We start from the raw sequence: 15517 nt of genomic DNA, 5'->3' as shown, positions 1-15517 counted from the left end.
ACATCTCTGCCCCCCAAACCCTGCCTTCCAACCCCCCAACCTCCGATTCCTCCTCTTCAATCCATAGTCCCCTGCACTCCCACAGCCTTCTTCCACACCCCACATCCCCTTAGAGCCCCCAAAATCTGCTTCCTGCATCCCACATTCCCCTGCACCCTCAAAATCTCCCTCCAGCCCCTCACCTCACTAATGTAAGAGGTAGACACTCTTGTCTTGTTTTGCGTGTGGCTGCCCAGGCATGGCCTCGCTGGATGGCAAAGCCTCTGGGAAGATGGGGATGCGGGCCGTAGTCTACTACATGGTGACCACCATCATCGCGGTCTTCATCGGCATCCTTATGGTGATCATCATCCATCCAGGCAAAGGGTCCAAGGACAAACTGCACCGGGAGGGCAAGATTGAGCAGGTGCAAACAACTGATGCCTTCATGGACCTGGTGAGGTGAGCAAACAAGTTGGTGTGTGGTAAGAACATGCACCTGTGATACGATCACCATCCTGCACTGAAAGCCATTCAAACCCCTGCACTGCACATGGAGAACATGCTCTGAATAAGCTATGAAAGGAGACCGAGCCGCTGACTTCAGAGTTCTCTGGGAGTGCTCAACCCCCCCTGCTCTGCCCCAGGCCCTGCCCCTACTCCACCCCTTCCCCCAAAGGCCCCACCCCTGACCCACCTCTTCCCAGCCTCTTCTCATCCCATTCCACCCCCTTCCTCATTCTGCCCCGCTCCTCCCCTTCCCCCGCCCAGCACCTCCTGCACACCGCTGAACAGCTGATCACCAGTGGGTAACATAAAATGAGTATCTGAGAAACTATATACTCACACCATATATACTGACATGCAGAAAAACCTGAAGTGTTAGTCCTCATCCTCACCATCATCATCACCAGTAGTGGCCATTGTCCTGGCATCTCCCAAGGCATGCAGGCTGGGATAAAACTTTTATAACAGGTTATGCTGACACCCCTATGCCTAATGCATATTCAGTAGGGGTTTCAACCCCTTTTCCTTATCTGTATTTCCTCACCTAGTAATGCTGAGGTGCCCTTCTCCCATACGTTAGTAGGCCTTTTACCTCAAGTTCATTAGCATATACTTCAGTTAGTTACCATGACCTTCTGGTGGTCAGACATCCGCTGATGTTCCTAACTTAAAAATATCTAAAGCTGATATCTACTGGCATCGTGTGGTCATCTATCAGCAGTTGGGTTATTACAGCATTCTATCGTGTGATCTCATGATCTTGGTTTTGGTCCCCCCACTACGGACAAATTGGAGAGAGTCCAGTGGAGGGAAACGAAAATAATTAGGGGACTGGGGCACATGATTTATGAGGAGAGGCTGTGGGAACTGGGGTTATTTAGTCTGCAGAAGAGAAGATTAAGGGGGGATTTGATAGCAGCCTTCAACTACCTGAAGGGGGTTCCAAAGAGGATGGAGCTGGGCTGTTCTCAGTGGTAGCAGATGACAGAACAAGGAGTAATGGTCTCAAGTTGCAGTGTGGGAGGTCTAAGTTGGATATTAGGAAACACTATTTCACTAGGAGGGTGGTGAAGCACTGGCATGGGTTACCTAGGGAGGTGGTGGAATCTCCATCCTTAGAGGTTTTTAAGGCCCGACTTGACAAAGCCCTGGCTAGGATGACTTAGTTGGTGTTGGTCCTGCTTTGAGCAGGGGATTGGACTAGATGACTTCCTGAGGTCTCTTCCAACCCTAATATTCTATGATCTAGGGTTGCTGCTGGTTAGCTGTTTATGCTAAGGCTTTTTGAGCCTTATCTTTTGATTAGTTTAGCTAAACTATTGTCTTTTTGGCCTTGAGGCTTGTAGGATCATTGGAGCTCACATACAGTAAGAGCATAAGAATGGCCATGCTGAGTCAGACCAATTGTCCATCTTGCCCAGACTTCTGTCTTCCAGCAGTGGCTGGTGCCAGATGCTTCAGAGGGAATGAACAGAACAGGGCAATTTATCAAGTGATCCATCCCCTGTTGTCCAGTCCCAGCTTCTGGAGTCAGAGATACAGGGGCACCCAGAGCAAGAGGTTGCATCCTTAGCCATTTTAACTAAGGGCCACTGATGACCTATCCTCATGAACTCCTTTTTGAGTTATACATTTAGCCCAAGTTATACATTTAGCCTTCACAACATCCCCTGACAATCAGTCCCACAGATTGTCTGTTGTGTGATTTTATAGACCTCTATCATAGAATATCAGGGTTGGAAGGGACCTCAGGAGGTCATCTAATCCAACCCCCCGCTCAAAGCAGGACCAATCCACAATTAAATCATCCCAGCCAAGGCTTTGTCAAGCCTGACCTTAAAAACTTCTAAGGAAGGAGATTCTACCACCTCCCTAGGAAACGCATTCCAGTGTTTCATCACCCTCCTAGTGAAAAAGTTTTTCCTAATATCCAACCTAAACCTCCCCCACTGCAACTTGAGACCATTACTCCTTGTCCTGTCCTCTTCTACCACTGAGAGTAGTCTAGAACCATCCTCTCTGGAACCACCTCTCAGGTAGTTGAAAGCAGCTATCAAATCCCCCCTCATTCTTCTCTTCTGCAGACTAAACAATCCCAGTTCCCTCAGCTTCTCCTCATAAGTCATGTGTTCCAGACCCCTAATCATTTTTGTTGCCCTGCGCTGGACTCTCTCCAATTTATCCACATCCTTCTTGTAGTGTGGGGCCCAAAACTGGACACAGTACTCCAGATGAGGCCTCACCAATGTTGAATAGAGGGGAACGATCACGTCCCTCAGTCTGCTCGCTATGCCCCTACTTATACATCCCAAAATGCCATTGGCCTTCTTGGCAACAAGGGCACACTGTTGACTCATATCCAGCTTCTCGTCCACTGTAACTCCTAGGTCCTTTTCCGCAGAACTGCTGCCTAGCCATTCGGTCCCTATTCTGTAGCTGTGCATTGAGTTCTTCCGTCCTAAGTGCAGGACCCTGCACTTACCCTTATTGAACCTCATCAGATTTCTTTTGGCCCAATCCTCCAATTTGTCTAGGTCCCTCTGTATCCTATCCCTGCCCTCCAGCGTATCTACCACTCCTCCCAGTTTAGTATCTTCCGCAAATTTGCTGAGAGTGCAATCCACACCATCCTCCAGATCATTTATGAAGATATTGAACAAAACCAGCCCCAGGACCGACCCTTGGGGCACTCCACTTGACACCGGCTGCCAACTAGACATGGAGCCATTGATCACTACCTGTTGAGCCCGACAATCTAGCCATCTTTCTACCCACCTTATAGTGCATTTATCCAGCCCATACTTTAACTTGCTGGCAAGAATATTGTGGGAGACCGTGTCAAAAGCTTTGCTAAAGTCAAGGAACAATACATCACCCACTGCTTTCCCTTCATCCACAGAACCAGTAATCTCACCATAGAAGGCAATTAGATTAGTCAGGCATGACCTTCCCTTGGTGAATCCATGCTGACTGTTCCTGATCACTTTCCTCTCATGTAAGCGGTTCAGGATTGATTCTTTGAGGACCTGCTCCATTATTTTTCCGGGGACTGAAGTGAGGCTGACTGGCCTGTAGTTCCCAGGATCCTCCTCCTTCCCTTTTTTAAAGATTGGCACTACATTAGCCTTTTTCCATTCATCTGGGACTTCCCCCGTTCGCCACGAGTTTTCAAAGATAATGGCCAATGGCTCTGCAATCACAGCCGCCAATTCCTTTAGCACTCTCGGATGCAACTCGTCCAGCCCCATGGACTTGTGTACGTCCAGCTTTTCTAAATAGTGCCTAACCACCTCTTTCTCCACAGAGGGCTGGCCATCTATTCCCCATGTTGTGATGTCCAGCGCAGCAGTCTGGGAGCTGACCTTGTTTGTGAAGACAGAGGCAAAAAAAGCATTGAGTACATTAGCTTTTTCCACATCCTCTGTCACTAGGTTGCCTCCCTCATTCAGTAAGGGGCCCACACTTTCCTTGGCTTTCTTCTTGTTGCCAACATACCTGAAGAAACCCTTCTTGTTACTCTTGACATCTCTCGCTAGCTGAAGCTCCAAGTGCTATTTGGCCCTCCTGATTTCATTCCTACATGCCCGAGCAATAGTTTTATACTCTTCCCTGGTCATATGTCCAACCTTCCACTTCTTGTAAGCATCTTTTTTATGTTTAAGATCCCCTAGGATTTCACCGTTAAGCCAAGCTGGTCGCCTGCCATATTTACTATTCTTTCGACACATCGGGATGGTTTGTCCCTGTAACCTCAACAGGGATTCCTTGAAATACAGCCAGCTCTCCTGGACTCCTTTCCCCTTCATGTTAGTCCCCTAGGGGATCCTGGCCATCCGTTCCCTGAGGGAGTCGAAGTCTGCTTTCCTGAAGTCCAGGGTCCATATTCTGCTGCTTACCTTTCTTCCCTGTGTCAGGATCCTGAACTCAACCAACTCATAGTCACTGCCTCCCAGATTCCCATCCACTTTTGCTTCCCCTACTAATTCTTCCCAGTTTGTGAGCAGCAGGTCAAGAAAAGCTCTCCCCCTAGATGGCTCCTCTAGCACTTGCACCAGGAAATTGTCCCCTACGCTTTCCAAAAACTTCCTGGATTGTCTACACACCGCTGTATTGCTCTCCCAGCAGATATCAGGAAGATTAAAGTCACCCATGAGAACCAGGGCGTGTGATCTAGTAGCTTCTGCAAGTTGCCGGAAGAAAGCCTCATCCACCTCATCCCCCTGGTCTGGTGGTCTATAGCAGACTCCCACCACTACATCACTCTTGTTGCTCACACTTCTAAACTTAATCCAGAGACACTCAGGTTTTTCTGCAGTTTCGTACCGGAGCTCTGAGCAGTCATACTGCTCCCTTACATACAGTGCAACTCCCCCACCTTTTCTGCCCTGCCTGTCCTTCCTGAACAGTTTATAACCATCCATGACAGTACTCCAGTCATGTGAGTATCCCCCCCACACTTTGTTGTATCTTTTCTAAACTGAACAATTCAAGTCTTTTTAGTCTGTTTAAGCCATTCCAGTTCCCCAATCATTTTTGTTGCTCTTCTAATATATATCCTTTTTGAGATAGGGCAACCAGGACTGCATGCAATATTCAAGGCGTGGGCATACCAGGGATTTATATAGTGGCATTGTGATATTTTCTGTCTTATTTTCTCTCTCTGTCTTAATGGTTCCTAATACTATGTACCTTAAGCAGATGTGTTCAGAGAACTATCCATGACTCTAAGATCTCTTTGAGAGGTAACAGCTAATTTAGACCCCTTAATTTTGTATATAATGGTTCCTAACATTGTTAGATTTTTTTTTTGACTGCCACTGCACACTGAGCAGATGTTTTCAGGGAACTATCCACAGTGACTCCAAGATCTTTCTTCTGTGTTAACAGCTAATTTAGACTCCATTTTATATTAGGGCTGTCAATTAGTTAGAGTTAACTCACACGATTAACTAAAAAAATTGTGATTAAAAAAATTGCAATTAATTGCAGCTTTAATTGCACTGTTAAACAATAGGATACCAATTGAAATTTATTAACTATATATTTTCAAATATATTAAATTACAACACAGAATACAAAGTGTACAGTGCTCACTTTATATTATTTTTATTAAAAATATTTGCTCAGTAAAAATTATAAAGAAATAGTATTTTTCAATTCCCCTCATACAAGTACCATAATGCAATCTCTTTACTGTGAAAGTGCAACTTACAAATGTAGATTTTTTTGTTACATAACTGCACTCAAAAACAAAACAAAGTCCACTCAGTCCTACTTCTTGTTCAGCCAATTGCTAAGACAAACAAGTTTGTTTACATTTACAGGAGATAATGCTGCCAGCTTCTTATTTACAATGTCACCTGAAAGAGAGAACAGGTGCTCACATGGCTCTTTTGTAGCTGGCATTGCAAGGTATTAATGTGACAGATATGCTAAATGTTTGTATGCCCCTTCATGCTTCAGCTACCATTTCAGAGGATGTGCTTCCATACTGATAATGCTCATTAAAAAATTAATGCGTTAATTAAATTTTGACTGAACTCCTTGGGGGAGAATAGCATGTCTCCTGCTCTGTTTTACCTGCATTCTGCCATATATTTCACATGATGGCAGTTTTGACTGATGACCCAGCACATGTTGTTCATGTTAAAAACACTTTCACTGCAGATTTGACAAAACGCAAAGAAGGTACCAATGTGAGATTTCTAAAGATAGCGACAGCACTCAACCCAAGGTTTAAGCATCTGAAGTGCCGTCCAAAATTTGAGAGCGACGAGGCGTGCAGCAAGTTTTCAGAAGTCTTAAAAGAGCAACACCCTGATGCGGAAACTACAGAACCCAAACTACCAAAAAAGAAAATCAACCTTCTGAAGTGGCATCTGACTCAGATGATTAAAGTGAACATGAATCGGTCTGCACTGCTTTGGATCGTTATCGAGCAGAACCCGTCATCAGCATGGACGCACGTCCCCTGGAACGGTGACTGAAGCGTGAAGGGACGTATGAATCTTTAGCTCATGTGGCATGAAAATATCTTGCAATGCCAGCTTACAACAGCGCCATGTGAACACCTGATCTCACTTTCAGGTGACACTGTAAACAAGAAGCTGGCAGCATTATCTCCAGCAAATGTAAACAAACGTATTTGTCTGAATGACTGGCTGAACAAGAAGTAGGACTGAGTGGATTTGTAGGCTCTAAAATTTTAGATTTTTTTTTTGAATGCAGTTGTTTTTGTACATAATTCTACATTTGTAAGTTCAACTTTCAGGATAAAGAGATTGCACTACAGTACAGTATTAGATGAATTGAAAAATACTATTTCTTTTGTTTTTTACAGCACAAATATTTGTAATAAAAAATATAAAGTGAGCACTGTACACTTCATATTCTGTGTTGTAATTGAAATCAATATATTTGAAAATGTAGAAAACATCTAAAATATTTAAATAAATGGTATTCTATTATGGTTTAACAATGTGATTAATCACGCAATTAATCACGATTAATTTTTTAATCACTTGACAGCCCTATTTTATATGTATAGTTGGGATTATGTTTCCCAATGTCCATTATTTTGCATTTATCCACATTGAATTTCATCTGCCATTTTGTTGCAGTCACTAGTTTAGTGAGATCCCTTCGTAAGGCTTTGCAGTCAGCTTTTGGACTTATCTTGAGTAGTTTTGTATTATCTGCAAACTTTGTCTCCTTACTGTTTACCCCTTTTTCCAGACCATTTATGAATACGTTGATCATCACTAGTGCCAATACAGACCCTTGGGGGACCCTGCTATTTATTTCTCTCCACTGTGAAAAACTGACCATTTATTCCTACCCTTTGTTTTCTTTTAACCAGTTACTGATCCATGAGAGGACCTTCCCTGTTTCCCATGACAGCCTATTTCTCTTTAGAACCTTTGATGAGGGACCTTGTCAAGGGCTTTCTGAAAGTCCAAGTACACTGTATTCACCGGATCACCCTTGTCCATGTTTGTTGACCCCCTCAAAGAATTCTAGTAGATTGGTGAGGAATGATTTCCCTTTATAAAAGCTGTGTTTGACTCTTCCCCAATATATTGTGTTCATCTCATGTGTCTGATCATTCTTTTGTCGACTGTAGTTTCAACCAATTTGCCTGGTACTGAAGTTAGGCTCACCAGCTTGTAATAGCCAGGATCGCCTCTGGAGCCTTTTTTAGAAATTGGCGTCACATTATCTACCCTCCAGTCATCTGGTACAGAAGCTGATTTAAGTGATCAGCTACATACCACAGTTAGTAGTTTTGCAATTTCATATTTGAGTTCCTTCAGAACTCTTGGGTGATACCACATGGTCCTGGTGACTTTTTACTGTTTAATTTATCAATTTGTTCCAAAACCTCCCATATTGACACTTTAATATGGGACAGTTCCTCAAATTTGTCACCTAAAAAGGATGGCTCATGTGTGAGGATCGCCCCCATATCTATTGCAGTGAAGACTGATGCAAATAATTCATCTTCTCTGCAATGGCTTTGTTTTCCTTGAGTGCTTCCTTTAGCGCCTTGATCATCCAGTGGCCTCACTGATTGTTTGGCAGGCTTCCTGCTTCTGATGTACTTAAAAAAAAAATGGTAGTTTGTTTCTTTTGTTAGCTGTCCTTTAAATGCTTATAAGAACATAAGAATGGCCACACTGCATCAGACCAAAGGTCCAATCAAGCCCAGTATCCGGTCCTCTGACAGTGGCCAATGGCAGGTGCCCCAAAGGGAATGAACAGACAGGTGATCATCAAGTGATCCATGCCCTGTCACCCAATCACAGCTTCTGGCAAGCAGAGGCTAGGGACACCGTTCCTGCCAGTGCTGGCTAATAGCCATTGATGGACCTATCTAGCTCTCTTTTGAACCCCGTTCTAGTGTTGGCATTCACAACACCCTCTGGCAAGGAGTTCCAGAAGTTTACAGTGCATTGCATGAAAAAATTACATTCTTGTGTTTGTTTTAAACCTGCTACCTATTAATTTCATTTGGTGACCCCTTGTTCTTGTATTATGAGAAGGAGTAAATAACACTTCCTTATTTACTTTCTCTATACCACTCATGATTTTATAGACCTCTATCATATCCCCCCTTAGTTGCCTCTTTTCCAAGCTGAAAAGTCCCAGCCTTACCAATCTCTCTTCATACAGAAGCCATTCCATACCCCTAATAATTTTTGTTACCCTTTTCTGAACCTTTTCCACTATATCTTTTTTGAGATGGGGCGACCACATCTGCATGCAGTATTCAAGGTGTGGACATACTATGGATTTATAGAGGCAATATGATATTTTCTATCTTATTATCCATCCCTTTCTTGATGATCCCCCACATTCTGTTTGCTTTTTTGACTGCCACTGCACATTGGGTGGATGATTTCAGAGAACTCTCCACAATGACTCCCAGATCTCTTTCTGGAGTGGTAACAGCTAACTTAGACCCCGTCGTTGTATATTGTGACAAAGTTCCTCCTCTGCCTTGGTGGGTGCTGTGCTTATTGCTTGCATCAGAGATTCACGGCAGCCCTCAGCTTGGCCACTTTTGCTAGTGGCTCAAGCCTGCCGTTCACTCAGCTAACCTCATCACTGGCCAGCATAAGAAAAAGGAAGGAGAACAATCCCTGCAGTCTCTGCTGATCCACCATGTGGGTCAAGGAACAGCCCAGAGACCTTCCCCTCTGGTGGAACCCATAGTTCTGATCAGACACAGGAGGAGTTGACCTGGAGTTGGGAGGTTTGGGAGGAACCCAGGCCCACCCTCTACCCTGTGGACTGCAGCTGTCTAGACTGCCTCCTGGAACAGCTGCATGACAGCTACAGCTACAACTCCCTGGGCTACTTCCCCATGGCCTCCTCCCAACACCTTCTTTATCCTCACCATAGGATCTTCCTCCTGGTGTCTGATAATGCTTGTACTCCTCAGTCCTCCAACAGTCTGCGTTCTCACTTTCAGCTCCTAGTATCTCTTGCTCCCAGCTCCTCACACATACCACAAACTCAAGTGAGGTCCTTTTTAAACTCAGGTGCCCGGATTAGCCAGCCTGCCCTAATTGATTCTAGCAGCTTCTTAATTGGCTCCAGGTTTCTTAATTAGCCTGTCTGCCTGAATTTGTTCCAGGAAGTTCCTTTTTGTTTCAAAAAAACTGCCCCAATTATCTTATCCAGGGAAAATGGACCTGCTTAATCTGGGACTAATATATAGAATCATAGAATATCAGGGTTGGAAGGGACCTCAGGAGGTCATCTAGTCTATCTGCTTCAAAAAATAGTCTCCTGTAGCCATCTGGCCTGACCCTGTCAAAATATGTATACTTAGGATTATGTTTTCCAATGTGCATTACTTTGCATTTATCAACATTAAATTTCATCTGCCATTTTCATAGATTATCAGGGGTAGAACGGACCTCAGGAGATCATCTAGTCTAACCCCCTGCTCAAAGGAGGACCAATCCCCAAGTTTTGACCTAGATCCATAAATGGCCCCCTCAAGGATTAAACTCACAACGCTGGCTTTAGCAGGCTAATGCTCAAACCAGCAAGCTATCCCTCCTCCTGGTTTTGTTGCCCGGTCACTTGGTTTTGTGAGATCCTTTTGCAGTTCTTCACAGTCTGCCTCGGACTTCACTATCTTGAGTAGTTTTGTATCATCTGCAAATTTTGCCACCTCACTGTTTACTCCTTTTTCCAGATCGTTTATGAATATGGTAAATAAGACTGAGCTCAGAACAGACCCCTGGGGGCCACCACTATTTACCTCTCTCCATTCTGAAAACTGACCATTTATTCCTACCCTTGGTTTCCTATCTTTTAACCAGTTACCAACCCATGAGAGAACCTTCAGTCTTATCCCATGACTGCTTATTTTGCTTAAGAGCCTTTGGAGAGGGACCTTGTCAAAGGCTTTCTGAAAATCTAAATACACTAGATCCACTGGATTGCCTTTGTCTGCATACTTGTTGACCCCCTCAAAGAATTCTTGTAGATTGGGGAGGCATGCTTTCCCTTTACAAAAGCCCTGTTGACTATTTCCCAACAACTTATTTTCATCTATGTGTCTGACAATTTTGTTTTTTACAATAGTTTCAACCAATTTGCCCAGGACTGAAGTGAGGCTTACTGGCCTGTAGTTGCCAGGGTCACCTCTGTAGCCCTTTCTAAAAATTGGCATCACATTAGCTATCCTCCAGTCATTTGTTACAGAAGCTGATTTAAATGATAGGTTACAGATGACAGTTAGTAGGCTTGCAATTTCACATTTGAGTTCCTTCAGAACTCTTGGGTGAATACCATGAGGTCCTGGAGACTTATTACTGTTTAGTTTATCATTTTGTTCCAAAACCTCCTCTAATGACACCTCAATTTGGGACAGTTCCTCAGATCTGTCACCCAAAAAGAATGGCTCAGGTTTGGGAATCTCCCTCATATCCTCAACAGTGAAGACTAATGCAAAGAATTCATTTAGTTTCTCCACAATGGCCTTATTGTCTTTGAGTGCTCCTTTAGCATTTTGATTGTCCTGTGGCCCCACTGGTTGCTTAGCAGGTTTTCTGCTTCTGATGTATTTTTAAAAAAGTTTGCTATTACTTTTGGAGTCTTTGGCTAGCTGTTCTTCAAATTCTTTTTTGACCTTTCTAATTATATTTTTACACTTCATTTGGCAGAGTTTATGCTCTTTTCTATTTTCCTCATTAGGATTTATTTTCCTCTTTTTAAAGGATGCCTTTTTGACTCTTTCTGCTTTTTTTACTTTGTTGTTTAACCACGGTGGCTCTTTTTTGGTTCTCTTACTATGTTTTTTAAATTGGGGGTATAAATTTGAGTTGAGCCTTTCTTATGGTGTCTTTAAAAAGTTTCCACACAGCTTGTAGGGATTTTACTTTTGGTACTGTACCTTTTAATTTCTGTTTCACTAACTCCTCATTTTTGTGTAGTTCCCCTTTCTGAAATTAAATAGTACAGTGTTGGGCCACTGTGGAATTTTCCCTGCCACAGGGATGTTAAATTTAATTATGTAATGGTCACTATTACCAAGTGGTCCAGCTATATTCAGCTCTTGGACCTGATCCTGTGCTCCACTTAGGAATAAATCAAGAATTGCCTCTCATCTTATGGGTTCCAGGACTAGCTGCTCCAAGAAACAGTTATTTAAGGTGTCAAGAAACTTTATCTCAGCATCCCTTCCTGAGGTGATATATACCCAGTTAATATGGGGATAGTTGAAATGCCCCATTATTATTATTATTGAGTTTTTTATTGTAATAGCCTCTCTAATCTCCCTGAGCATTTCAGAGTCACTAACACCATCCTGGTCAGGTGGTCTGTAATATAGCCCTACTGCTATCTTCTTATTTTTCAAGCATGGAATTACTATCCATAGAGATTCTGTAGTACAGTTTAGTTCATTTAAGATTTTTATTTCATTTGATTCTACGCTTTCTTTCACATATAGTGCCGCTCCCACACCAGCACTCCCTGTTCTGTCCTTCCAGTATATTTTGTACCCTGGTATTACTGTGTCCCATTGATTATCCTCATTCCACCAGGTTTCTGTGATGCCTATTGTATCAATATCCTGCTTTAACATGAGGCACTCTAGTTGACCCATCTTATTATTTAGACTTCTAGCATTGGTATATAAGCATTTTAAAAACTTGTCATTTTTTGGCTGTCCCCTATTGCATGTCATAATTAAATGGGACATTTTTTCATTTGACTGTTTCTCATCAGAGCCTCCCTGTATTTTATCATTTTCCATCCTCTCCTACGTATTAGGACATAGGTAATGTCCAAACCACATGCAACTCCGCACCTGTCGGCTTTCCTCCAGCCCTTAGTTTAAAAGCTGTTCTACAACCTTTTAAATTTTAAGCGCCAGCAATCTGGTTCCAGTTTGGTTTAGGTGGAGCCCATCCTTTCTGTATAGGCCCCCCCTCTCCCAAAAGCTTCCCCAGTTCCTAATAAATCTTAACCCCTCCTCCCTACACCATCGTCTCATCCACACATTGAGACCCATGGATTGAGACCCTGCAGTTCTGCCTAACTGGCTTGCCTACTTGTACTTTTACACTTGACTTGCCAGAGTTTATGTTCATTTGTATTTTCCTCAGTAGGATAGGATTCCCAATTTTTAAAAGATGTCTGTTTGTCTCTAACCACCTCTTTTGCTCTGTGGGTTAGCCATGGTGGCATTTTTTTAGTCCTCTTACTGTTTGTTTTTTTTTCATTTGGGGTATACATTTAGTTTGAGCCTCTATTATGGTATTTTTAAAAAGTTTCCATGCAGCTTACAGGCTGTTGCAACTGTTCCTTTTAATTTCCATTTAAATAGCCTCCTCATTTTTATGTAGTTATCCTTTTAGAGGTTAAATGCTGCTGTGGTACGTTTCTTTGGTGTTTTCCCCCCTACTAAGATGTAAAATTTGATTCCGTTATGATCACTATTACCGAGTGGTTCAGCAATATTCACCTCTTGGACCAGATCCGGTGCTCCACTTAGGACTAAATCAAGAGTTGCTTCTCCCCTGTGGGTTCCAGGACAAGCCTCTCCAAGAAGCCGCCATTAATAGTGTCTAGAAATGTTATTTCTGCCTCCCAGCCTGAGGTTACATGTTCCCAGTCAATATGGGGATAGTAGATGTTCCCCATTAATATTGTTTTGTTTTTTTAGCCTCTCTAAGCTCCCTAAGTGTTCACAGTCACCGTCACCATCCTGGTCAGGTGGTTGGTAGTATATTCCTACTGCTGTAGTCTTATTATTCAAGCACAGAATTTCTATCCATAGAGATTCTATAGTACAGTTTGAGCCATTTAAGATTGTTACTATATTTGACTCTATGCTTTCTTTCACATATAGTGCCACTCCTTCACCAGTGGAACCTACTCTATTGTTCCTACATATATTGTACCCTGGTACTACCATGTCCCATTGATTATCTTCATTCCACCAAGTTTCTGTGATGCCTATCATGTCCATATCCTCTTTTAATACCAGGCACTCTAGTTCACCCATCTTACTATTTAGAATTTTGCATTTGTATACAAGCCCTTATAAAATCTGGCAATATTTAGTTGTCTGCCTTCATGGGTTGTAACTGAATGGGACTCTTTCATTTGACTGTTTCTCTTCAGTTCCTACCTGTACTTTATCAGCTTCTATCCTCTTCTCTTTACTAGGTTATGGAATATCTCCTTTAATAAATCCTTCCCTAAGGGATGTGTCTGTCTGAATTGTGTGTCCTCCTCACCTGTCAGCTTTCCCCAGTCCATAGTTGTAAAAACTCCTTTATGACCTTTTTAATTTGACATGCCAGCAATCTGGTTCCATTTTTGTTTAGGTGGAACCCATTTTTCCTGTATGGGCTCCTCCTTTCCCAAAAGATCCCCCAGTTCCTAATAAATCTAAATCCTTTCTTCCAACACCATCATCTGATCCACACATTGAGACCCTGCAATTCTGTCGGTCTAGCTGGCGCTGCACGTGGAACTGTAAGCATTTTAGAGAATACTCCCATGGAGATCCTGGACTTCAATCTCTTACCTAGCCACTTAAATTTGTCCTCCAGGACTGCTCTCCTGCCTTTCCCTATGTCACTGAAACATGTACCATGACCATTGGCATCTCCCCAGCACTGCACATAAGTCTGTCTAGATGTCTCAAGAAATCTGCAACTTTCACACCCATGAGGCAATTCGCCAGGCAGTTCTCCTGGTCATCACAAACCCAACTGCTTATATTTCTAATAATCGAATCCCCTATTATATTACCTGTCCTTTCCTAGTAACTCAGTCCCCTCCCCAAGAGGGGTGTCCTCAGTGTGAGAGGTTACCATGACATCATCTGGAAGGAGGGTCACGAGTATGTGATGGTTTCCCTCCACTGTAGTTTGATGTTCTCCTTGCCTGAGACTTTCACCCTCCCCAACAGCACAGAGGCTGCCAGATGGGGGCTGGGCCCGCTTTGCTGTGTCCCAGGAAGTCTCCTCTGTGTACCTCTGTTTCTGTCAGCTCCTCCAGGTCAGCCACTCTGGTCTCCAGAGCCTGTAAGCAATCTCCGAGGGCAAAGAGCTGCTTGAACTGCATGCACACATACACCACCTGCCCACTGTGCGAGGCACATCTGATAGCCCCACTCTGCTGCTGCACTTCCGCCTGTGTTCTTTTTATTCTGGCTGGGGCTTTTTGTTTGTTTGTTCCGTATGTTTGGGTGTATGGCTGGACTCTGAAAGGCTCTCTATAGAAAGCTGGAGTTTCTGTTCCAATACACCAGTGGTTCTCAAACTTCTGTACTGGTGACACCTTTCATATAGCAAGCCTCTGAGTGCGACCCCCCTTATAAATTAAAAACACATTTTTATATATTTAACACCATTATAAATGCCGGAGGCAAAGCGGGGTTTGGGGTGGAGGCTGACAGCTCACGACCCCCCATGTAATAACCTCGCGACCCCCTGAGGGGTCCCAACCCCCCGGTTTGAGAACCGCTGCAATACACTGAAGGGAGGGAGAAATCCCTAGTCATGAGGCCAAGCAGTTTCTCTATCATGGGTCACCATATTTCAGCAGAGCATGGGGAGGGGTCTCCGGGATACTGCAGGGTTTGGTCTTAAGACTGGAGTCATGGTTACAGGGCGAGCTACAATTTACATCCCTTTGCAGACCCTGCCGAGTGAAATCCTTGTCTCCTGCCAGGCTGGACCCTGCTACTCCCCACTCTGAGGCTGGCTCTCTGGCTGTAGCCCACCATCAGTTTCTCCACCATGATAACACAACAGGCTCAGCTAAATTTGGCACCTGCAAGAAAACTTCCCTCTGGGAGCCTTTGACCCACAGTTGATTAAAGTGACCCCAAAACAGCCTTCAAAACCAGTGTACAGTTCATTCACACAAAGGCATCTAGCAAGCAGAGAAAAGGGTTACCACAGCTAAAGTCTATACACATCTGGGCTCAGCTAAACTTTGTCCTCTCTTTGCAAGTGTGGAGAGACAGACAGCCCCGCACCATTCTCTTAGC

General features: G+C 43.6%; 1 protein-coding gene across 2 annotated transcripts in view; it reads left to right on the top strand.

The window, feature by feature from the left end:
- Window positions 1–15517, top strand: part of LOC140903081 (excitatory amino acid transporter 1-like) — a 130107-nt gene that overhangs the window by 64351 nt on the left and 50239 nt on the right. For both annotated transcript variants that reach the window (XM_073323803.1, XM_073323802.1), the window contains exon 4: window positions 237–441. In XM_073323803.1, the coding sequence (XP_073179904.1) occupies window positions 237–441 (205 nt within the window). The remainder of the gene's footprint in view (window positions 1–236; window positions 442–15517) is intronic.

Source organism: Lepidochelys kempii, chromosome 25 (assembly GCF_965140265.1).
Source record: "Lepidochelys kempii isolate rLepKem1 chromosome 25, rLepKem1.hap2, whole genome shotgun sequence".
Lineage (NCBI taxonomy): Eukaryota > Metazoa > Chordata > Testudines > Cheloniidae > Lepidochelys > Lepidochelys kempii.
This window is presented reverse-complemented; position numbering and strand designations above follow the sequence as displayed.